General features: G+C 45.3%; 2 protein-coding genes across 9 annotated transcripts in view; one reads left to right on the top strand and one right to left on the bottom strand.

Moving 5' to 3' along the window:
• UBAP2 (ubiquitin associated protein 2) overlaps nucleotides 1-25,447 on the top strand; it is a 124,677-nt gene that overhangs the window by 86,952 nt on the left and 12,278 nt on the right. For 4 of the 8 annotated variants that reach the window (XM_087885468.1, XM_087885466.1, XM_060684428.2 and 1 more), the window contains exons 18-24: nucleotides 48-96; nucleotides 3,980-4,160; nucleotides 9,118-9,209; nucleotides 9,941-9,988; nucleotides 20,774-20,852; nucleotides 22,891-23,105; nucleotides 24,222-24,321. In XM_087885468.1, coding sequence (XP_087741594.1) covers nucleotides 48-96; nucleotides 3,980-4,160; nucleotides 9,118-9,209; nucleotides 9,941-9,988; nucleotides 20,774-20,852; nucleotides 22,891-23,105; nucleotides 24,222-24,321 — 764 coding nt within the window. Of the gene's footprint in view, nucleotides 1-47; nucleotides 97-3,979; nucleotides 4,161-9,117; nucleotides 9,210-9,937; nucleotides 9,989-20,773; nucleotides 20,853-22,890; nucleotides 23,106-24,221; nucleotides 24,322-25,447 lie in introns of all 8 variants that reach the window. The other 4 variants (XM_087885467.1, XM_060684425.2, XM_060684427.2 and 1 more) reach the window with 1 other exon arrangement.
• On the bottom strand, nucleotides 13,501-15,956 carry LOC132709773 (interferon-like). Its single transcript, XM_087888192.1, has 2 exons — nucleotides 15,498-15,956; nucleotides 13,501-13,836 (listed from the first exon to the last, which is right to left on the bottom strand). The coding sequence occupies exons 1-2, from the start codon at nucleotides 15,954-15,956 to the stop codon at nucleotides 13,501-13,503; spliced, it is 795 nt and encodes a 264-aa protein (XP_087744318.1).

Raw genomic sequence — 25,447 nt, 5'->3', positions numbered from 1 at the left:
GAATGGACTGAACGTAAAATAACTCTTTGTTTTTGGTTTCTGCTCAGTTCTCTCTCAGATCATCCAAGCAGCCTCTCTTCTGCCTCGTCACATACGGTGAGTCCTGTCTAGAAGTGAACATTTTTATTTATTTATTTATTTATTTATTTATTTATTTATTTATTTATTTATTTATTTATTTATTTATTTATTTATTTATTTATTTATTTATTTATTTATTTATTTATTTATTTATTTATTTATTTATTTATTTATTTATTTATTTATTTAGTATACTACCCTTCTCCAAAAGGACTCAGGGCGGTGAACAGCCACGATAAAACACAACATATAAAATTTAAAAACAGTTTAAAAAACATTAAATGATTTTGGCCCACAATTTAAAACAACCCAGTTAAAACCAATTTCAAATTAAAACCGAAAGGATGGGATCAAGCCAGCCAGGCTAGATGGAATAGATGTGTTTTCAGGGCCCGACGAAAAGTCCGGAGGTCTGGTATCGTGCGTATCTCTGAGGGTAGGTCGTTCCAGAGGGCAGGTGCCGCCACAGAGAAGGCTCTCCCCCTGGGGGTCGCTGGCCGACATTGTCTGGCCGATGGCACCCTGAGGAGGCCCTGAGAAGTATCCTGTTTAATTTCACAAAAAGTGTATGCCTTTGTAGTGTCTTACATTTAATTTACATTAATTTACATTTTGGGGCAGGGGAATCCAACCTCGGCGACTTTAAGACCTGTGGACTTCAACTCCCAGAATTCCCCAATCAGTATAGCTGGCTGGGGAATTCTGGGAGTTGGAAGTCTACAAGTCTTAAAGTCGCCAAGGTTGGACCCCTGCTGCTTTAGGGACAACCCTCTTGTTACTAAAACACACTTCTGTTGTGTTGTTTTAAAACAGGCAAAAATAGTACTTAGACTTTAGACTTAGAATAACTTTATTGTCACTTTGAATGTCCACTAATCGGCATACATTAAACTGAAATTTCATTGCCTACAGCTCTCAAAGGGTCACCTCCTCCTATATACACTACATTAGCATGACAAGATAAATAAATACAAAATACCAAAATACTGTTGAATTAGGTTAGCGCAGCAGCTTAGCATTCCACTGATGAACGCAAATATATTGCTTCACCTGCTTGAATGGTGTATTTGCAAGGAAGAATGCGGTGATTCCCCTTTTGAAGAGCTAATATATTTTCAGCATTGTTAACACTCTCCCACGGAGTGGAACGGTGTCCTAGAGGTGGAGCTCTTGCTTCACAATCTGGAGGCTGTGAGTTCAATCCTAGGTAGAGGCAAAATATATCGGCTGAACAAAACTCCGCATTGGTGACAGGAAGGGCATCTGGCCATTAAAACACTTTGCTAGCTCCATTCAGTTGCCCAGACTCCATTCCGCAAGGGATTAAATGAAGTGGATGATTGTTTACACTCTCCCAGTTTTTTTTTTTTTTTTTAATTTGATTTATATGCCGCCCTTTTCTGGAGACTCAGGGCGGCTTACAATGTGGTTAAGCAATAGCCTTCATACTTTTGTATATTTATACAAAGTCAGCTTATTGCCCCCACAACTGGGTCCTCAATTTACCTACCTTAGAAAGGATGGAAGGCTGAGTCAACCTTGAGCCTTGGCAAGATTCGAACCTACAGTAATTGCAGGCAGCTGTTCTTAATAACAGGGTGCTTTAGACCACTGTACTACCAAAGCTCTTGGTAGTTTATTCTTAACTTGTTCATATCTGAGGCTCGACAGTTATTAGAAGCAAATTAATGGGAGGTAAGAGCAGCTTCTCTCCCAAATCATAAAATATGCTCATGCCATAACATCTTTATTGGCATTTATTTTCCCTGAGATCGATTTCCCATCTACCCCTTTTAGACACCTTTAGCTGATTTTCTGTCACTCTCGGACGGTTGTCTGTTTCAGGTCCAAAAGAAGAACGTATGACTTTGAGGGGTCCTTGTCTGAGCTTGCTTGTTTTCTTGTAGACATTTCATTACCCAACTAGGTAACATCTTCAATGCTAATAAGGAGCGGGATGTGTGGATAGGAGGAGGAGCACGAGGACTGTGCGGTCACTGGTGCTCTCTGAACTTGCTTGTTTTCTTGCAGATGTTCCATTACCCAACTAGGTAACATCATCAGTGCTCGAAGGGAATGCAGTTTGCTGTCAATTTACATTCTGGTATCTTGCCTGCCTGTGTGGGTCTTAGAGGTCCTTTGGTTGGGCTGTTTGCTGATGGCTCTTTTGACAGTTTCTTGATTGGGGGATTAATTTACTTGACTGTTGGTCTGACGGTAATCTTGGAGTTAATCTATGCTGATGTGGGTGCCGATTATCGATGAAGAGATGCTGGAATCTTTTTCTCTTTTGGGCTGGTTGATTGTCTCTTCTGCATAGTCTATCGATGTTGTTAACGTCCCTGTGTCTATGGATGGCTGATATGTCAGAGTGCCAGGCTTCTAGACATTCCCTGGCATTTTTGGACTTGGCCTGGTCTAGGATAGTCACATTTTCCCAATTAAAACTATGGTTAAATCTGTCTGTATATTGTGAAATTAAAGAATTTTCATCCTGTCTTCCGACTGCCAGTTGGCGTTCATGGATGCGTTTTGCCAGCCTTCTGCCTGTTTGTCCTCCATTGTGGTTGTTGCAGTCCTTACATTGTATGTTGTAGATGACTCCTGTTTTTCGCTTCTGGGGCTGTTGGGTCTTTTGGTCTGCTTAGGATGTTTTGAAGGGCTTGAATTGGCTTGTGTGCTGCACTGATTCCATGTGGTTGTAGGAGTCTGTCGGTGGTTTCTGAGATATTCTTGATGCGTGTGTTGGAAGAAATATCCATCTGGTTCAGTTCCAAGCGGGGAGAAAGACACTGGAAACATGGAGGCTGATTGGAAAGATGGTTTAATGGCAAAGCAGAACCACCAAGCACATGGTTCTCTGGTGCAGCTGAACACATGGAGTTGAGAGTGAGGGTTATTTATATCTTCTCTTGGGCCTTGCCCTTGAGCTTTCTGTTCCTGTGGCAAGGGCATGTATTCTATTGGCTGTAGTCAGAATCCCATGGGGCCATGTGGGGTCATGTTTGTCTGAGAAAAGTTTGGTTGAAGTTTGGATTCTGATGCAATGTCCTTTGGAGATTTGCAGTGAGGCCTGCTACTAGATAATCCTATTATGTGCTGGAGGGTCATGTCTTAATCCCATCACCCAGGAGATGAATGTCTTTTGTCTTGTAGATAGGTTGGCCCAGTCCTTCTCAATGGGCACCAAATGTCTGCTGTGGGCAGGGGGCAACTGGAGGTTTTTAAGAAGGGACTGGACAGCCATTTATCCAAAGCACTTGTATATAAACAGAGAGCCTGTAGAGCTGGGCTGACAAACTCAATTTCATTGAGGGCCACATCAGGGCTGTGGTTGACCTCCAGGTGGGGACGTGGCCAGCTTGACACCACTCCCCAAACTGCTGGCATGTTTCCTCTTTGCATTGGGTAGACCAGCCCGAAGCAACGCAGGCTGGCCCCTTACATTTTCCAGGACAGCCCTGCAAGCCGGATCCGACCACATTGCGGGACGGATTCAGCCCACAGGCCTTGTGTTTGACTCCCCTGTTCTAGAGATTCTCGGCCATCTAGGTCATGGTTGTCCCAAAGGTGCTTTTTCAGGAGGCAACTGGACTTTCAGTCAGAGCAGAAGAAGAATCTTGCAACGAGAAGCGAAACGCCTTCGAAGAAAAACAAGAAAGTCCAGTTGCCTCCTGAAAAAGCACCTTTGGGACATAAACAGAGAACACAACCCCTTCCTTTCAGCACTGATGACGTTACCTAGTTGGGTCATGAAACGTCTGCAAGAAAACAACCAAGCTCAGAGATCATCAAGGAACCCCCCCTTGTATGTCATTTGTTAATGAAGTTTACATTTGGTGAGGAATCTCCTTGGTTCTGTTTTTTAACCTCATGCCGCCTCTTTTTTCCTTTCCAGCACAACAGCGTCGAGAACGCCACCGCGCTCCCACCCTCCAACACTTACTCAGTTGCCGCAACCCTGGCTACAACCTCTTCGGCCACCAGCCTGGCCAGCACGACCCACAGCCTCGGCCTGAATGCGACCAGCGTCTCTCTGCCAATTCCCACCAGCCGGGCCGCTCCCTTAGTGTCTTCAGGTTCGCAATCTTAACCGATCGCATGGCTGTAGCAAGAGAGGATTTGAGCCTGCGGGTGCATTCATCCATGAGAGACCCCTTGAGCATTGAAAAAAACAGGATGCCTTTTCTTAAAAGACTGGCTTTTTTAAAAAAAGCACGCTTTGCGCACGGCCTACAAAATAAAAAAAAAATGCCTGGCTTTTTAACGCGTGGAGATATGTGAAATTCCTACATATTCAGGGTAAAGTAGCTGCAACTGCAAAGAAGAAGTGTAGCCTTGCAATTGTGAGAAAGTAGAATGGAATCCGTATTATCCCCCTTTCTCTTGCTAAGACAATTTCCAATTATTCAAAAAATAATAATTAATCATGGAAATTAGGATGACGTCCATGCAGAAGTTATTGGGGCTAGAACGTCCGGTACAGGTAGTCCTCGACTTACAACCTTTAGTGACCGTTCAAAGTTACAACAGCATTGAAAAATGTGACTTGCGAGTGTTTTTTACAGTTAACAACCTTTGCAGCATCCTCATGGCCATGTAATCAAAATTCAAATGCTTGGCAACTGGCATGTACTTATGACAGTTGCAGTGTCCCAAGGTCATGTGACAACATGTAACTACCGGGTTATTAACTTATCAATTGCAGGGATTCACTTAACAACCGGGGCAAGAAAGGTCATAAAATGGGGCAAAACTCACTTAACCACCGCCTCCACTTAGCAACAGAAATTTTGGGCTCAATTGTGGTCGTAAATCGAGGACTACCTGTGTAGGATTTCTTCCGGAAGATGTCAGTCTGAATTAGGGTACATCTGGCTCCCCTTCGGCGTGGGAAGCCCTGAATTCGAATTCAGCTGAATTCAAATTCAGCTCCAAAGATTGATGAAGGTTGAGGTTTAGAGGTTTTTCAGCATCAATTTTGCCATCAAAAATCAAGAGAAGGTTGTTTTGCAAAATCTTTTACCTTTCACAGGAAGTTCTGGCAGCCTTTTGCAGAAATAATTGCTTTGTTTTTTTCAATTTTCACAGGGTGGACTTTGTTTTCAGCAAGATCCTGCTGCCTCTCTTGATTTTCATCCTTTTCACTTAATACAGTACAGGTAGTCCTCAAGTTACAACCGTCCGTTTAGCGACAGTTCAAAGTTAACAATGGCACTGGACAAAAACGAGTTAGGAAAGTTTTTCACACTTAGCCACCATTTTTAGCGACCCCATTGGCACACGATCAAAATTTGGACGCTCGGCAACTGCTTCGTATTTATGACGGCTGCAGTCCCCCAGGGTCACGTGATCCCCTTTTGCGACCTGCTGACAAGCAAAGTCAATAAGGGAAACCAAATTCACTTAATGACTGCAGGGATCCACTTAAGAGCTGTGCCAAAAAAGATTGTAAAATGGGGCAGCACTTGCTTAGCAACTGTCTCACAAAGCAACAGAAAGTTTGGGCTCACTTGCGGTGGTAAGTCGAGGATTGCCTGTACTCCCAGTCGTCTAAATTTCAATGAGATTTTTCTAGTTTTTGGTTTTCTCTTAAACCGTATTTTAATACTGTTTCAGGTTCGCTAGGACCGCCTTGGTCATGCTCGTTGATGACCTTGGCAGAGCCGGGACAGGCATGGGGCATCTCTCTTGGTTTTCCTTGACTTCTCAGTAGCATTGGAGACCATTCATCACGGTATCCTGAGCTCTGGGACTGGAGATGGCTCTGCAGTGGGGGCTGGGGGGGGGCTTGGATGATGGAGAGATTGTTCCCTAGGCCCCCTCCTCTGTGGGGTGCTACAGGGACCTGCTCTTTTCCCCACTCTGATTCAATGTATGCATGGAATCATTGGCCCAAAGGTACTTTTTCCAAAAGGCAACTGGACTTTTTTTTCTTTCTTTCTTTCTTTCTTTCTTTCTTTCTTTCTTTCTTTCTTTCTTTCTTTCTTTCTTTCTTTCTTTCTTTCTTTCTTTCTTTCTTTCTTTCTTTCTTTCTTTCTTTCTTCCTTTCTTCCTTTCTTCTTTCCTTCCTTCCTTCCTTCTTCCTTCCTTCCTTTCTTCCTTCCTTCCTTCCTTTCTCTCTTTTTTCTTCCTTCCTTCCTTCCTTCCTTCCTTCCTTCCTTCCTTCCTTCCTTCCTTCCCTCCCTCCCTCCCTCCCTCCCTCCCTCCCTCCCTCCCTCCCTCCTAACATTTTGCTTCTCATCCAAGAACCTTTTACATTTCATCCAAAAACTGAAGAAGCTTCTTAGATGAGAAGCCAGATGTCTTCAAGGAAAAACAAGGGAAGTCCGGTTGCCTTTTGAAAAAGCTCCTTCCTTCCTTCCTTCCTTCCTTCCTTCCTTCCTTCCTTCCTTCCTTCCTTCCTTCCTTCCTTCCTTCCTTCCTTCCTTCCCTCCCTCCCTCCCTCCCTCCCTCCCTCCCTCCCTCCCTCCTAAAGTCAAAACACAGTCCAGTCGCCTTTTGAAAAAGCCCCTTTGGGACAACCATAACTTGGATGACGGAGAATCTCCACAGACATGAAACCTTTGGGTGACGTCATCCATCGATTTGGGTTTCAGTATTATCAGTATGCCGATGATACCTAATTATATATTTTGATCCCCGAGTCAGCCAGATAATTCTGTCAGGTTTCTGTCTCAGTGGTTGGAGACTCTGCGATTTTTGTAACGGGAGGAACCATCTCCAACTCAAACCTACCTTTTGGATGCTTGGGCCAACCAGGACTGGAGATATTCTATCTCTGACCTTGGATGGAATACAGGTAGTCCTCGATTTACAGCCATTCATTTAGTGACCATTCAAGGTTACAACAGCACTGGAAAAGTGTCTTATGACCATTTTTCACACTTAGGACCATTGCAGCATCTCCACAGTCACGTGATCAAAATTCAGAGGCTTGGCAACTGGCATGTACTTACGACAGTTGCTTATTCCGGGGTCCTGTGATCCCCTTTTCGTGACCTTCTAACAAGCCAAGTCAAAGGGGAAGCCCGAGTCACTTAACAGCCTGTGACTAACTTAACAACTGCAGTGATTCACTTAACAACTGTGGCAAGAAAGGTCGTACAATGAGGCAAAGTTCCCATAATTCCTGTCTCACTTAGCAACCTAACTTTTGGGCTCAATTCCGGTTGTAAGTCGAGGACTACCTATCGCACTTCCTCATGGCTCGTAATCTGGGGTTCTTCCTGGACTCACAGGTGCTAAATCAGCAGGTGGCAGCTGTGGCCAAGGAGACCTGCGCTCAGGTCTTTATCTGGTATGGCAGTTGTGCCCCTCTCTCAATTGGGAGGTTTTCCAGGCAGTAACTCATATCCTGGTCAGTTCATGGCTTGACTTTTACAACACAGTCTACATGGGGCTGCCCTTGAAATCCACCTAGAAGCTTTAGTGGTTCAGGGCACAATGGCACAAGAAGGAAAGAGAATGCAAATTCTTGCAAATTCTCTTCTTGGGTCTATATACCCTTACAAGGAAACGTCCTTGAGGAAGCCGCTATAGAATAACAGAATATCAGAGTTGTAAGGGAACTTGGAGGCCTTCTAGTCCAACCCCCTGCTCAAGCAGGAATCCCTATACCAGTTGAGACAAATGGTTGTCCAATCTCTTCTTGAAAACCTCCAGTGATTGAGGACTCACAACTTCTGGAGGCAGGGTGATGCACTGATTAACAGAATAACAGAGTTGGAAGGGACCTTGGAGGTCTTCTAGTCCAACCCTTTGCTCAGACAGGAGAACCACTTGAGGCAAATGGTTGTCCAATCTCTTCTTAAAAACCTCCAGTGATGGAGCAACCAAAACTTCTGGTGGCAAGCTGTTCCACTGGCTAATTGTTCTCACTGTCGGGAAATTTCTGCCTGCCCTCTGGAATGGCATCCCTGGCCTTTAACTAGGATGGGTTCACCCCCTTTTTAGAACCAAGTTGTGCGTCTGTCGCGGCCCTGTTTTGCCATCGTTACTGCTACTAGTACTGTCATTCCGTTTTTACCATTTTAAGTCTCACTTTCTCTTGTGAACAACCCAGAATTGTTGGGAATCGGACAGTGCACAAATTGAATAATAATAAACAGATTTCCCAGAGCCTGATCCAATCCATCATTGTTAGCTATAAATTTAATGACAGAAGCCTCCACAAACATATGATTTTTGATAGTGCTGAAGGCGCCAGGTGGAAGTTATATTCTTTGTGAGTTTGAAAATACAGGAAGTCCTCAACTTAACAAACATTCATTTAGTGACCAAAGTTACAATGGCACTGAAAAAAAGTGACTTAAGACTGCTTTTCACACTTTCGACCATTGCAACATCCCTGTGGCCAAGTGATCAAAATTCAGGTGCTTGGCAACTGACTCACATTTATGATGGTTGCCTTGTCCTGGTGTGTGTGTGTGTGTCACTTGATTCACGTTTAGCGACCTGACAAACAATCTGGGGAAGCCAGATTCTCTTAAGCGACTGAGTCACTGCAGTGATTCAGTTAACGATTCTGGCAAGACAGGCTGGAAAATGGGGCAAAGCTCCCCCGTCTTGTTTAACAATGAAGATTTTGGGCTCAGTTGTAGTCGTAAGTCGAGGACTCCCTGCCATCTGCTTCATTTGAGGGTCAAAAAAAAAAAAAAGATCTCCCATTACGTAACCAATGAGATTCCCCCTACAGGGTGTTGTGTTAAGTCAAGAACTTCTCAGTGGCTCTCAGAATGGTCTGCGGTGATCTGAGGAGGCTTCCAGTTGAACAGAGACAGCAAAACGGAAGGCAGCAGGGAGGGAGGGAGGGAGGGAGGGGATCGGGTTGGACAGGGGTCTCAGAACCAAGGTGATCCACTGGGTCTCTTCTTCTTGCTTACTGCAGCCTCTTCTTCATTGCCTCTTCGTCTGTCGCGATCGGAAGTGACTCCCAGCTTTCTCGAAATGCCCCAATTCGAAGCCGTCTGTCCTCTTCTTTCCCCATTTGCTAAGGAGGTGTTTTGTTTTAAAAGTGTTTCTTTTGATTTGCAGCCAAAGCGCCCCCCAACCTTCCCCAAGGTGTGCCACCCCTGTTGCATAACCAGTATTTTGTCGGACCTGGAGGACTCCTGCCTGCCTACCCAGTAAGCTATTTCCTTGTGCCTCCTTCCCTCCCTTGTCTTGCCCTGCCGCTGGTTATGGGGAGGTGTTGAGCAGCTGGTTATGGGGAGGGCTCTGGGGTGGAGGTGGTGGGTCAGCCTGGGCCCTGTCCTTTCCTGACCACTCAGTTGAATCTGGAGACAGGTAGGGCAGTTACAATCCTGTCTATGGGTCGTACACTATGGGCCCCTATAGAGTTCAGGAAACAAGCAAGGAAGAGGAAGCCCTCCGTTCACAAGTAATCCCTGACCTGAACCTTCTTGGGCAGCCCAAGGCTGACTCAGAATTTATTTGATTTGCAGTGGGGCTCTGGGTGATCTCTGAGCTTGGTTGTTTCCTTGTAGACATTTAATTAGCCAACTAGGTAACGTCGTCAGTGCTAGAAGGGAGTGGGGTTTGTGGAGTGGAGGAGGAAAAGGAAGAGGGAGGGAGAGGAGGTGGGAGGAGAACTGTGGGGTCTTTGGTGCTGTCTGAGTTTGGTTATTTTCTTGCAAATGTTTCATGACCCAGCTAGGTAACATCTTCAGTGCTAGAAGGGGAGAGGAGGAGGAGGAGGACTGTGGGGTCCTTGGTGCTCTCTGTTCTTGGTTGTTTTGTTGCAGACATTTCATTACCCAGCTAGGTAACGTCATCAGTGCTAGAAGAGAGTGGGATTTGTGGAGGGAAACATCAATCTTGTGATGTTTGCATGTGTACTTTTCCTGTCTTTAAGCAGATATACGGTTATGATGATCTTCAGATGCTCCAATCCAGGCTGCCTGTGGTAAGTAACCCTTTTTTTAAATTTTCTCACTTTACGGAGTCTTTAAATATATAATTGTATATGGAAAGTGGCATCTAAGTTTCAGCAATCCTGTGTCTTCAGTTGCAAAACGTAAAGGGTAGGTTTCCAGCCTTTGCAATTCTCATTGTTTTCAATAAAAGCTTACAAATTGTCGAGGGAGGCAGTCATGGTTGCAAGATTTCTTTTCACGCTGCATGGCAACTTTCTCTTGAACTTTACGTATGAGTTTTTCCTTCTCACCAAAACCCTGGATAAAGGAAAACTGTTGCATCACACAGTTGCATGCTCAGAGTTGCTTCAGCCGGGTGCATTCATTCTGATAGCAGCCTTTGTACAAGGAAGCATTTACTCAACAGTTTTCCTTCCTCATTTATAAAAGGATAACAAGACTTGGAAGGGACCTTGGAGGTCTTCTAGTCCAACCCCTGTTTGTGCAGGAGACCCTATACCATTGATGGTGAACCTATGGCACGTGTGCCACAGGTGGCACGTGAGCTCAGCTCCGGCACACATGCGCACGCTGGCCAGCTGATTTTCGGGCCTTCCGGGCCCACCGGAAGTCGAGAAATGGGCTCCGTCCTCCGGAGGGCCTTCCGGGGGAGGTGGGGAGGCCATTTTCGCCCTCCCCAGGCTCCAAGAAAGTCTCTGGAGCCTGGGGAGGGCGAAAAAATGGACCTACCGGACCCACCATGCCATCACGTGCCAAAAGCGGGGGAGGGGGGAACAGATTGAATTATGGACGTGGGCACGCGCGACCCCCTTGCACTCCTCTGCTTTTGGCACGCAACGGCAAAAAGGTTAGCCATCACTGCCCTATACCATTTCAGACAAATGATTATCCAATTTCTTTTTTAAGAACCTCCAGTGACGGAGCACCCACAACTTCTGAAGGCAACTTCTGTTCCACTGATTAATTCTTCTAATTGTCAAGAAAATTCTAGGTTGCTTCTCTCCTTGATTAGTTTCCACCCATTGCTTCTTCTGCCTTCAGGTGCTTTGGAGAATAGCTTGACTCCCTCTTCTTCGTGGCAACCCCTGAGATATTGGAACACTGCTATCATGTCTCCCCTAGTCCTTCTCTTCGTTAAACTAGACATACCCAATTCTAGCAACTGTTCTTCATTATATTAATATAACAAAGAGACACAATAGCAGTCCTCTCAGTATTTGAGGGGCTGCCACAGAGAGGAGAGGGTCAAGCTATTTTCCAAAGCACCAGAAGGCCGAACAAGAAAGAATAGATGGAAACTGATCAAGGAGAGATTCAACCTGGAAATAAGGAGAAATTTCCTGACAGTGAGAACAGTCAACCCATGGAACAGAAGTTGCCTTCGGAAGTTGTGGGAGCTTCATCACTGGAGGCTTTCAAGAAGAGACTGGGCGGCCATCTATGCTAGGCTAGAGAACGGGAGTCAGTGAGTTCTAGTCCTGCCTTATCTATGAAAACTAGCTGGGTGACTTATGGGCCAATCACCAGGAGACTGTGAGTTCCAGTCCTGCCTCAGGCATGAGAGCAGATTTGGTGACTTTGAGCCAATCAGCAGGAGGCGGTGAGTTCTAGTCCCGCCTTAGTTATGAGAGTTGACGGGATGATTTTGGGCCAATCACCAGTTCTAGTCCCGCCTTAGAACTGAAAGCCAGCCCAGTGATGTCGGGCCAATCAGCAGGAAACAGTGAGTTCTAATCCCGCTTTAGGCATGAGAGCTGACTGGGTGATTTTGGGCCAATCACCAGGAGATGCAGAGTTCTAGTCCCGCCTTAGGTGTGAAAGCCAGCTGATTGCCTTTGGTCCAGTCAATCTCTTTCAGTCCAGCTCACCTCACAGGGTTGTTGTTGTTGTTGGGAAAATAGGAGCAAGAAGGTGTGTCGGATATGTTCACTGCCTCGAGTGAAAATAATAAAGGCAGGATACGAACCAAGAAGCAAATAAATGGATATAATGCAGGGCCAAAATTCCACCTAAAAGGTAAGCATGGAACCTCTGCTCCAAAGGCAAAGAGAAGAGACTCAGAGACAAACTATTGGGATGAAACCTGCCTGCACTCCTATATACAGGTAGTCCTCCACTTACGACCACAATTGACCCCAAAATTCAGGTTGCTACGTGAGACATTTGTTAAGTGAGTTTGGCCCCAATTTACGCCCTTTCTAGCCACAGTTGTTAACTGAGTCACCGCAGTTGTTAAATTAATAACATAGTTGTGAAGTGAATCCGGTTTCTCCATTGACTTTGCGTATTACAAGATCACAAATGGGGATCACGTGACCCCGGGACACTGCAAACATCCTAAGTATGAGTCAGTTGCCGAGTGTCTGAATTTTGATCATGTGACTATGCGGATGCTGCAACGGTCGTAAGTGGGGAAAATGGTCATAAGTCACTTTTTTCAGGGTTGTAACATCGAACGGTCACTAAATGAACGGTGCTACGTCATCGTAAGTCAAAGACTACCCATAGTTTCTTTTCTTTTTTTTTAAAAAAAAGCACACTTTTATTTCAAAATGTAGCATTGCAAAATAATTAAATAAATAACAGAACACGTAAAAACTATTGAAAAAGTCCAGTGGGTCCAGCTTTGGTTCAAAATCAAACCTTAATATTTCCTTGTGGCTCCCACATTAAAATGACTCTTAATTTGACCTTTCATTGAATGAAACGTTTAATTCGCCTGATACGCCAGTTACGCCCCTTTCTAGATCGGGACTCTCTACGCACAGTCACTCAGGCACTCGTCACTTCCCGTCTGGACTACTGCAATGCTCTCTACATGGGGCTCCCCTTGGGGTGCACCCGGAGGCTCCAGCTGGTCCAGAACGCGGCCGCGCGGGGGATTATGGGGGCGACGAGGCGCTCCCATGTGACACCTCTCCTGCGCGAGCTGCACTGGCTTCCGGTGGTCTTCCGGGTGCGCTTCAAGGTGTTGGTGACCACCTTTAAAGCGCTCCATGGCTTAGGGCCGGGGTACTTACGAGACCGCCTTCTGCCACCAATAGCCTCCCACCGGCCAGTACGCTCGCACAGAGTGGGCCTCCTCAGGGTGCCGTCCGCCAGACAATGTCGGCTGGCGACCCCCAGGGGAGAGCCTTCTCTGTGACGGCGCCCACCCTCTGGAACAACCTTCCCCCAGAGTTACGTACAATAACAGACCTCCAGATTTTTCGTCGGGCCCTGAAAACCTATTTATTTCAACTAGCTGGGCTGGCTTGAGTTAAATTTTAAATTGATTTTAAATTGGGTTGTTTTAATTTACGGCCAAAATATTTAATTATTTTAATACTGTTTTTAAATTTTGTATGCTCTGTTTTTACCTCGGCTGTGCACCGCCCTGAGTCCTATTTGGAGAAGGGCAGTATAGAAATTTAATTAATAAATAATAAATAAAATAAATAAATTCAACATTCGTATCATTTGTAAAAAAATATGTATATCTATAAATAAAGGCAGGGCTCCAATAAATACATATATAAAATAAATAGATTAAAAACGCGCTTCAGATCTCCATTCTCTCGGTCAGTCTGTCCAGATACATGAAATCCACCTGGATCTCATGTCTTACAAACTCTTGGGTGCACCTGTCAAGTCCCTTCTCCTCAAGGTAATTCCTGATGCTGCGGAAATACTTCATCAGTTGCAGTTTGTGCATCCATTCCTTCTGGCTTTTTCCCAGCTTCGGTTTTCTTTCTTCGAGGCACCTCTGGACCCTCTGAGTTTGCGCGTGCAGCTTTTCGAGGAGCCTAGAATCACGAAACAGTAAGAGATTGTCTCTTAGAGATTTCTCAGTCATCCGGATCACAGTTGTTCCAAATGTATTTTTTTCAAAAGGCAACTGGACTTTCTTTTTCCTCGAAGATGTTTCGCTTCTCATCCGAGAAGCTTCTTCAGTTCTGACTCAGCTGGAAGAAGTGCCAGAATTGAAGCCAGAACTGAAGAAGCTCCTTGGATGAGAAGCAAAACGTCTTCAAGGCAAAACAAAGTCCAGTTTCCTTTTGAAAAAAGCATCCTTGGTTTTTCCTCGAAGACGTTTCACTTTTCATCCGAGAAGCTTCCTCAGTTCTGACTCAGCTGGAAGAAGTGCCAGAATTGAAGCCAGAACTGAAGAAGCTCCTTGGATGAGAAGCAAAACGTCTTCAAGGCAAAACAAAGTTCAGTTTCCTTTCGAAAAAAGCACCCTTGGTTTTTCCTCGAAGATGTTTCACTTTTCATCCAAGAAGCTTCCTCAGTTCTGACTCAGCTGGAAGAAGAGCCACAGAATTGAAGCCAGAACTGAAGAAGCTTCTTGGATGAGAAGCAAAACGTCTTCAAGGCAAAACAAAGTTCAGTTTCCTTTTGAAAAAAGCACCCTTGGTTTTTCCTCGAAGACGTTTCACTTTTCATCCGAGAAGCTTCCTCAGTTCTGACTCAGCTGGAAGAAGAGCCACAGAACTGAAGCCAGAACTGAAGAAGCTCCTTGGATGAGAAGCAAAACGTCTTCAAAGCAAAACAAAGTCCACTTGCCTTTTGAAAAAAACACCATTGAGAGGGATTTCTTTGAAAACATTTCACTTCTCATCCAAGAAGCTTCCTCAGTTCTGAAGTACTGAACTGAAGAAACTTTTCGGATGAGAAGCAAAATGTTTTCAAAGAAAAAAGCCCAGGAAAGTCCAGTTGCCTTTGGGAAAAGCACCTTTTTGGGAGCTACCTCACAGGGATGTTGTTGGGAAAAAAATTGGAAAACTAAGTATTCTTAGTTAGTTAGTTTACTTGCACCTCGTACAATGAAATTAAATGCCATCTTCAGTGTACATTATAACCATACAAAATAAAACACAAACAAACATCTGTCACATTCTATATACAATTGAATTGAAAATCCCTGATATTGCATTAACTGCTTTGAGCTCCTGGAGGGGTAAAGCAGGATAGAGTTTAAAAATAAATTAAATCAGAATATTTTCCAGTGCTTTCAGATGGCTGCAAATTCCTCTATCTATCTATCTATCTATCTATCTATCTATCTATCTATCTATCTATCTATCTATCTATCTATCTATCTATCATCTATCTATATCATCCATCCTCTATCTAATCTAATCTAATCTAATCTAATCTAATCTAATCTAATCTAATCTAATCTAATCTAATCTAATAGATAATGAATAGTAATTACTTACTAATAAATTATTTATTTAACAATGTCCAGTTGCCTTTTAAAAAAACACCTTTGGGACAAAACAGCAGTGTTTGAGAGGAAAAAAATTAATTACTTTTCCTCAACCATTTTGTCTCCCTGCTTGGATCCCATCCTACCACAGGTAGCCCTCAACTTACGACCTCAACCGAGCCCAAAATTTATGTAGCTGAAACATTTGTTAAGTGAGTTTTGCCCCCATTTTATGACCTTTCTTGCTTTCCTTTCTTCTTAAGTAAATGACTTGCAGCTGTTAAGTTAGCAACATGGTTGTTAAGTGTATCGGGCTTCCCCATTGACTGTTGTAAATCGAGGACTACCTGCACAGAGATATACACACGGAGAAAGAAAAAACGGACTGACCTTTTTCGCAAGGTGGTCTCCCAGGTGACCCAAAGATGATCATTCTTGAGGAGATGCAGGAATCTCTGAAGCATCTCCAGGACGGCTTTGGTGGCAGCTTGTGGCTGTCGTATCCTGAGGAGTTGAATGGGGAAACTGAACGCTGGCATCTTCCGCAGACACTGTGCGGGAAGCCTCGCCTTCATCCCTTTCAGCAGCTCCACGCTTTGCCAGTTCAGTCTTCGCTGTTGCAGTTTCAGAAGGTTGCAGTTCGATCCTGAGGCTGGAACAGTCAGCAGGAGCACCAGGCAGAGCAGCCCCATGGGCACCGGAATCTTTTTGGGTGGCATGGAAGGATACGACGAGGTCCCAGCTCTGGGTTCTGCCATGGATTCCCCTCTGTCCTCCAGCAGCACTGAAGCGAAGGGCTCTGGCATCCCTCCCTTTATGCTCTTGGTAGCCCATGTTCCTTTTTATCATTTCTCTCTCGAATTCCCCTGCTTTCAGTTTCAGTTTTCAATTTCAACTTCCATGGAGTTTTCCCCCTTTTGGTGGGGCTGGTGGGGCTTCGATGCTTGTAGCTGAGATGGGACCTCATTCTGTCTCTTCCAGCTCCCAAAATGATATTTCCTACCCCCTCCTCCCACCCCAAAAGACCCCCATCCCCCAATAACCAACACTGCTAGTTCTATGCTGAGTCTTGCAATACGTAGGTAGATTTTGACTTACAACGGGTTATTTATTTATTTATTTATTTATTTATTTATTTATTTATTTATTTATTTATTTATTTATTTTTATGCCGCCCTTCTCTGGAGACTCAGGGCGGCTTACAATGCGTGAAGCAATAGCCTTCATACTTTTGTATATTTTATACAAAGTCAGCTTATTGCCCCCACAAACCGGGTCCTCATTTTACCCACCTTAGAAAGGATGGAAGGCTGAGTCGACCTTGAGCCTGGGGAGAATTGAACTCGCAATAATTGCAGGCAGCTGGATGTTAAATGCTGCCTTAGTAGGAGGCATTAGCCTCCTATGCCACTCAGGCTCCTACTTAATGGCCGTTCCAAATTACAACGGCACTGAAAAAAGGGACTTACGACCGTTTTTCACACTTACGACGGTTGCAGCGTCCCCATGGTTGCGTCATTTACATTTGGATGCTTGGCAACTGACTCACATTTATGACGGTTGCTGTGTCCCGGTGTGTGTGTGTGTGTGTGTGTGTGTGTGTGTGTGTCACACGATCACCTTTCGTGGTTTAATGTCATCGATCTGCTCTCTAAGCGGGGGAAGTGAGATAACATCACTTCTGCATTCGTCATCTCCCAGCTGGATTACTGCAATGCGCTCTCCATGGGGCTGCCCTTGAAGAGCATTCGGAAGCGACCACTGGTACAGAACGCGGCCATACAAGACCGTCCTGGACTGGCCCAATTTTTGCTTCTTTTAACCATCGCCAGGTCGTCTTGTTATCTGCTCGGCCTAATTTTATTTTAACCCTTTTATGTTGGCTTTTCAAATTGTTATCAGTTTACCAAAATATAAAGGGGAATAAAAACTCTGGGAAACCAGGGGAAGGAAAAAGGGAATGTGTAAAAGAGTAAAACGTGGAGGCTGTAAGTTTGTAATCTTCCTCTGTGTTAAAAAGTATCGGAATCCAATGCTAGTTTCCCCATTATTTATCATTATCTCTAGTTTCCCCTTATTTTTTTTATTTTCCTTTGTATTTTATATTTCGAGAAGCTATTTTAACCATCTTATTGAGGTCTGCAGAAGATATTTCTCTCTCTGGGCACACTGAGAATGTATCTGCCGAACAAAACTCCGCATTGGCGACAGGAAGGGCATCCGGCCAGTAAACACTCAGCTCCATTCAATTTTCCACACTCCACCCCGCAAGGGATTATGGGGTCGTTAAAAGAGGATCGTTGAGGTCTGAAGAAGGTCTGTTGGACCAGAGCAAGGGTAACGGGTAGGAATTACATTGGGGCACAGTGTCACACCACTGTGGGGTGAGCTGCGAGGGTTTGCCAGTTTGTTTCCAGGTGCCTTTCCAGGTGTTGGGGAATCACCTTTTAAAGCTCTTCATGACACGGGATCCAGGCCCCGATGCAATTAATCCGCCCCGCTTAACTCTGCCACAAGAAACCTTTTTTTCAGACCTCAATAAAACTGGGCCGAGCAGAAAACAAGAAGGCTTGGCCATGGCTAAAATAGGAAAATCGACGATACTTTTAATGGCACCAAACAACTCCCCTATGCTTGGAAAGGACTCAATTGGCACATAAAAGGGCCAATTGCAGTCTATTAAACATCTGCAACCAACCAACTCATAAGAGGCAAACAGGAGCAAAATTTGCCTAATTCCAAAATCTATAGCTTGACTTTATATAGATCAGTCATTTACCTTCTGTAAAAGTTGGCCTCTTCCAATAATTCATACCACGTAGTATTAACAGATGTGGTAGGATTATAGGGTTTCCTGCCTGAGCAGGGGGTTGGACTAGAAGACCTCCAAGGTCCCACCTAATCCTATTATTCTGTTAACACCGGACTTCCTTGGTTTGTTTCCAACGCTCTTCCTTTTATTCCCCCTTTATTTGATGTTTTCTTCTTAAAACAAACTGCTACCAGTCGAGTCATTGTTTATTAAATACTTGGCAGCGTGCCCCTCCCTTTTTTTCCCATTTTCTATTTTGGAAATCCCAATGTTGGAATTAAGAGTCGGAGCTGAGATACTGAAAATAAAACAGACTCGAAACCGAAAGCGGGGGGGGGGGGGGAACGGACTACGGTTCCAAATATGGACAAGGAAGAAATGACTCAATCTCTTTGAGATGATTTCATGCAGTAACAACTGTGAATGTGATGTAAGGAAGATTTGTGCAAATTCAGGCCTGCTTCTTACTCTGCGTAGCCTTCCGAAGAACGCGAAAACAAAGCGGGAGGGAGGAGGAAAAAGGCAGCATGCCAAGAATTAATTTGAAACACCCTGGAACACAGACGGGATCGTGATTCTCTAAATATTACTGAAGTCCAGCTTAGCCTCGGCCAGCTGTGTTTCCTCTCCTGCCCCCTACTCTACCCCAAAATGATAATTTGACCCTGTTCTTTAGAGTAGGCAGGACAAGAAAGCACAGATGGAAACTACTCAAGGAGAGAAGCAACCTGGAATTAAGGAGAAATTTCCTGACAGTGAGGGCAATTAAGCAGGGGAACAGCTTGCCACCAGAAGTTGTGGGGGCTTCATCACTGGAGGTTTTTAAGAAGAGAAATTTATCTGAAATAGTATAGGTTCTCCTGCTTGAGCAGGGGGCTGGACTAGAAGACCTCCAAGGTCCCTTCCAACTCTAATATTCTGTTATTTAGTAGATGGAAACTAATCAAGGAGAGAAGGAACTTAGAACCAAGGAGAAATTTCCTGACAGTGAGGACAATTAACCAGTGGAACAGCTTGCCACCAGAACTGGTGGGTGCTCCATCACTGAAGGTTTTTAAGAAGAGACTGAGCAGCTAACTGTCTGAAATGGTATAGGTTCTCCTGCTTGAACAAGGGGCTGGACTAGAGGACCTCTGAGGTCCCTTCCAACTCTGCTATTCTCTTATTCTTCCTATTTTTCTGCTGCAAGAGCTTCTAGAGCTGCGGGGAGGCTCCAGCTTAAAGAAAATGGGCTCAGTTTGCTCAGATTCCGGGGTCACCTGAGTGAACCCACAAGAAGTTGTCTATCGTTTTCTTTTCTTTTTTTTTTTTTTTAAATCAAGATAGATTTTAACAAGATAAATATGGTGATTTTTAAATGTCGCTGTTTACTATAACTTGATTCAAAGCAAATAATTCTTAAGTTTTCCTTGATGCTTGCAATTTTTTTTTTTCCTTTAATTTATATGCCGCCCTTCTCCGGAGACTCAGGGTGGCTTACAATGCGTCAAGCAATCGCCTTCATACTTTTGTATATTTATACAAAGTCAGCTTATTGCCTCCACAGTCTGGGTCCTCATTTCACCTACCTTAGAAAGGATGGAAGGCTGAGTCAACCTTGAGCCTGGTGAGATTCGAACCTGCAGTAATTGCAAGCAGCAGATGTTAATCTGTTAATAACAGTGCTTTAGTCCACTGTACTGTACACTATGCTGTACACTGTACAATTAAGTCCATCAGAACTCTGAACCGTCATTAAGTGACCGGATGTAAGTTAAGGACTACCTGTAGTCTAGGCTGTAATCTGGTTTTAGAAATGGAGGTAATGCTCGATTTACAACCATTCTCCTTAGTGACCATTCAAGGTTACAACAGCAGTGGAAAAAGTGACTTACGGCCACTGTGGCATTCCCGTGGTCATGTGAACAGGATTTGGACGCTTGGCAACTGGCATGTACTTGTGACAGTTGTGCAGTCTCGGGTTCATGTGATCAGCATTTCTAACCTTCACACTGGCTTCCAACAAGCAGAGTCAATGTGGGAAGCCAGATTGGCTTAACGACCACGTAGGTCACTCAGCAACTGATTTGCTTAACTGTGGCAAAAAAAGTCATAAAATTAACATAACTCACTTAAGAACCTTGGTGGTGCAGTGCTTAGAATGCAGCATTGCAGGATGACTCTGCCCACAGTCTGGAGTTCGATCTTGATGGAGCTCAGGGTTGACTCAGGACTTCCATCCTTCCGAGGTGGGTAAAATGAGGACCCAAATTGTTGGGGGCAAAAGGCCGACTCTGTACACTGCTTAGAGAGGGCTGGAAAGCACCGTGAAGTGTTATATAAGTCTAAGTGCTATCACTATTGCTCTAGATGGAGGATTGGATGGATAGAAGAGGATTGATTGGATGGAAGATGGATGGATAGATAGATAGATAGATAGATAGATAGATAGATAGATAGATAGATAGATAGATAGATAGATAGATAGATAGATAGATAGATAGATAGATATACAGCCATGGTGGTACAGTGGTTAGAATGCAATATTACAGGCTAACTCACTGCCCACTGCCAGCAGTTCGATCCTGTCCAGCTCAAAGTTGACTCAGCCTTCCATCCTTCTGAGTTGGGTAAAATGAGGCCCTGGATTATTGGGGGCAAGAGGCCGACTCTGTAAACCATTCAGAGAGTGCTGTAAAGCCCTATGAAGCGGTATATAAGTCTTAAGTAGCTATGGCTATTGCCTTGCTTTGCAACAGAAACTTCTGGACTCCGTTGCAGTCATAAATTGAGGACTACCTGTAAATTATTGTGTTGCTTTCCTTTTTGTAGGATTACTATGGAATCACATTCCCTGCTCCTGCGAACCTGACCAGCAGAGACGGAGCCCTTGCTAACAACCCTTACTCAGGTGAGGCAGTGTTCAGGTATGGCTGTGGACTTCCTCTGTCCATGCCAGGCTGCATGTTGTTTGATTGTTGCATTGTGATGGCTACCCCAGTGAGGAGTCCATTGCTTCCTATGCCTTTTCTGTCAACCCCCGAGAAGACCAAAAATTCAGGCTCACATGGATGTCATCTCCAGGATTCTTGCTCACTTGGTTGGAAACAAGTCTGTCCATCACCTGGACTATCTAAGTCCTCTTTTGGTCTTCTTCTACACACGCCTTCTGTTGAACCTCCCAGAGTGCAGAGCAGGGCTGCCCATCCTTGATAACTTTTAAGACTTGTGGACTTCCAACTCCCAGTTGGTTGACTGGGGAATTCTGGGAATTGAAGTCCATAGTGTCAGCGTCTCAGAACTGACATAGAAAGGGGAGGAGAAGCCTGAACTTTTGCCTGCTAAATCCCTTTGAAGATTCGGTCTCCTCGGAGATGGGGAGGGGGGAGACATTCCTGTGACCTGACGAAGAAAGGAATCAGGAAAGTGACTTGGAAGATAGCCAATGAGAAGCAGAGAATTGGGGATCGGAAAGGGAGGGATTGGGGGGCAAAGGTCAGTACTGACCGCGAAGAGTCAGGATCAGATGGCTGTGCTCGAATAAAGAGAAAATTTCCTTAAAGATCGGCAGTTTGGAAGTTCATTTATTTTGAGATAGCATCGAAACCTGACACATAGGTCTTAAAGTTGTCAAGTTTGGAGACCCAGCGGTGAAATCCAGCAGGTTTTGACAGATTCTGGAGAACCGGTAGCAGAAATTTTGAGCAGTTTGGAGAACCGGCAAATATCACCTCTGGCTGGCCCCAGAGTGGGGTGGGAATGGGGATTTCACAGTATCCTTCCCCTGGAGTGGGGTGGGAATGGAGATTTTGCAATATTCTTCCCTCTGGAATAGGGAGGGAATGGAGATTTTGCAGTATCCTCCCTCTGCCACACCCATCAAACCACACCCACCAAGCCACGCCATGCCCACCAAGCCACGCCCACAGAACCCGTAGTAAAACTTGGATTTCACCACTGCCCTGTTCTAAACGCTTACAGATGTGATGAATAACAAAGCACAGAATGGTGAAAAAGTGTTTTGGTGTATTGGTGGAAGACTTGAAACAGTATTGCTGGCTGGGGGATTCTGGGAGTTGAAGTCCACAAAGTTGTCAAGATTGGACACCCCTGGTATAGAGCCTTAGCAGAATAGGCAGAAACCATCATTGGGTAACTGAGAAAGATGGGGACAAATTTCTGTGGACAGTCCCAGGTATTAGAGGCAGGCCCAACCAGCCATCAGGAGGCAGAGAGAGATTAACAGTCCTTCTAAGAAAGATTGAGCCTCAAAAACCAACCTGTTCAATGTCTGTAGAGATTCTCAGTCCTCCAGGTCATGATTCTCCCAAAGGGGCTTTTTCAAGAGGCAACTGGACTTTATGTTTTTTTCTTTTGAAGACCTTTCGCTTCTCGTCCAGGAAGCTTCTTCAGCTCTGGACTGGAGGGTGGGGAATGGAAGGATTTATGCTTCCTGCAGACAGCTGGTCCTTTGCATCCTTTTTTAATGAGTCATTAAGGTCACCTGGAGCCTAATCTGTGTCCTGAGAGTCACCTGAGTGGTGCAAATGATTCCTGTAGTCTGCAATTTTTCTGGAAATCGGTTTCTACTCCCGCACCATTTCAAGGGTGTTCATCCCAAATTGCATAGCTCAAAGCCTGTAAAGATTCTCCGTCATCCAGGTCATGGTTGTCCCAAAGGAGCTTTTTTTCAGGAGCTTCCACGACCCTCTAAAAGGACGCAAATGACCAGCTGTCTGCAAGGAGTAGAAATCCTTCCCTTCCCCACCATCCAGTCAGAGCTGAAGAAGCTCCTTGGATGAGAAGCGAAACGTCTTCAAAAGAAAATCCAGGTGTCTCCTGAAAAAGCCCCCTTGGGACAACCTGTTCAATCATCCCAAGGAGGAATCGCCACAGTCTTAACGTCCGTTCCTGAACCGCTGTTTTGTTACTTCCTTCTTCCTGTCCAGGTGATATCACAAAATTTGGCCGCGGAGATTCAGCTTCCCCCTCGCCCGCCACCACCCTTGCCCAGGCTCAGCAGAACCAGACCCAGGCCCACCACACGGCTCAGCAGGCCTTCCTCAACCCCACGTTGCCGCCCGGGTACAGCTACACTGGCTTGCCATATTACGCTGGTGTGCCAGGAGTTCCCAGTGCTTTCCAGTATGGCCCCACCATGTTTGTAAGTCTCAGGTTCCCGAACTGTGGTTGGGCTTTGGCTGCGATTCTTCCATAACTGTTGCCTCTGAGGGGCCCTTGGTGCTCTCTGAGCTTGGTTGTAGTCTTAATAGATGATTTATTACCCAGCTAGGGAACATCATCAGTGTGAGGAGGAGGAGGAGGAGGAGGGGAAAAGGTGGAGGAGAGGAGGAGGAGGAGGAGTGAGAGAAGGAGGGGGAAGGGGAGGAGGATGAAAGGGGGGCGGAGGAGGATGAGAGGGAGGGGGAGAATTATTATGATTATGATTATGATTATTTATTGTATTTATATGCTGCCCTCTCTCGGAAGGACTCACGGCGGCTCACATCAAATGAAACAATCCCAATAAATACAAATTAAAACAGACTAAAACAGACTAAAAACCAATTTAAAACAGTAGAATTGTGGAGTCCTAAATGCTCTCCCTGTTTGGTTTGCTTGCAGACGTTTCATGACCCAACTAGGGAACATCATCAGTGTTAGAAGGGGGTTGGAGGAGGAGAAGGAGTGGGGGAGGACCAGAGGTGGGTTTCAGCAGGTTCTGACCAGTTTTGGAGAACCGGTAGTGGAAATTTTGAGTCGTTCGGAGAACCGGTAGTAAAAATTCTGACTGGCCCCGCCCCCATCTGTTCTCTGCCTCCCAAGTCCCCGCTGATTAGGAGGAAATGGGGATTTTGCAGTATCCTTCCCCTGGAGTGGGGAGGGAATGGAGATTTTGCAGTATCCTTCCCCTGCCACGCCCAAGCCACGCCCACCAAGCCATGCCACAGCCACCAAACCACACCGACAGAACCAGTAGTAAAAAATTTTGAAACCCACAACTGGGAAGGAGGATAACTCTGGGCTCCTTGATGCTCTCAGTGCTTGGCTGTTTTCTTACAGGTATTTTATGACCAACTAGGGTTATTTCTAGTTTTCAGCAAAAGCATGCCCTAGCGAACCACGGATTTCTTTAATGACCAGTGTCCTCTTAACGACCACTGCAAAAAAGGTCATAAAATCAGTTTAGATAAGATAACCTTTATTGTCATTTTTTACAATGAGCACCCTGGCCCACATTCAACGTAAAATTCTGTTGCCTCCCTTGATCTTCTTCCAGGTCCCTCCGGCCTCGGCCAAGCAGCACAGCGTGACCTTGAATGCCGCTTCCACGCCCTTCCAGCAGGCTGGCAGCTACGGCCAGCACAGTTATGGAGCAGGTGACAGCTCTGGCGCAGGGGGTGGCAGGCTCAGGAGGAGGGGGTGGTAGAGGTGGTGGCATGTCTCCATCTTTGGGCAGGGCGGAAGGACCATTGCCAACCTGGCTCTGGGGGGGTGGGGAGGGCACAGGAGGAAGGGACGGTCCTGCTCCAGGGATGAGGGTTGTGGAAGAGACACCTGCCCTCTTTTGGCCTGGGAGGAGAGCAGAGCCCCTCCCCCCAGCTCCATTACGGGCGTAAATCGAGGACTACCTCTAAGCAGCTGTCCCTCTTGGATTAACTTGAGGGGCAGCAGGCCACAGGTAGTCCTCGATCTACGACCGTAATGGAGATAGACTTCTTTCTTTCTTTCTTTCTTTCTTTCTTTCTTTCTTTCTTTCTTTCTTTCTTTCTTTCTTTCTTTCTTTCTTTCTTTCTTTCTTTCTTTCTTTCTTTCTTTCTTTCTTTCTTTCTTTCTTTCTTTCTTCAATTTATATGCCGCCCTTCTCCAGAGACTCAGGGCGGTTTACAATGCATTAAGCAATAGCCTTCATACTTTTGTATATACCTGCTTAGTAGGGCTTTTGCCCCCCCCCCCCAAGCGGTGTTCTATTTTTTATATAAAGTCAGCTTATTGCCCCCACAAACCGGGTCCTCATTTTACCCACCTTAGAAAGGATGGAAGGCTGAGTCAACCTTGAGCCTGGTGAGATTCGAACTTGCAGTAATTGCAGGCAGCTGGCAGCTAAGTGCTACTTTAACAGCAGTTTTAGTCCGCTGCTCCACCAAGGCTCACCAAGGGGTGAGGCTTGCTTAATAAAAGCCTTACCCCTTGTTTTCCCTGATGGAGTCATTAAGCAGAGCGGAAGCTGCCTCGGTTGGGGAGGCGCTGGGAAGTCTAGCCCAGCCCAGGACGGCTCTTAACTTGGCCCTTTGTGCTGGTTCAGCAACGGAAGGAATTAAAAAAAAAAGTGGGGGGTTTGCTCTTTTTTAAATAGGGTCAGCTCAAGGGAGGTGGGGGGAGTCGACGACTTCAGTCCCCAAATTTGGTACAATCCGCTTCCTTTGAACGCCTTGCGAGGGGGGCTTTCTGGCTTTCAAAGCTGGGTGTAAAGTTATTTGAAACTCTTGTCTGTGGGGATTTGGC

This window comes from Pantherophis guttatus, chromosome 2 (assembly GCF_059756535.1).
Source record: "Pantherophis guttatus breed Tessera chromosome 2, ASM5975653v1, whole genome shotgun sequence".
Taxonomy (NCBI): Eukaryota; Metazoa; Chordata; class Lepidosauria; order Squamata; family Colubridae; genus Pantherophis; species Pantherophis guttatus.
This window is presented reverse-complemented; position numbering and strand designations above follow the sequence as displayed.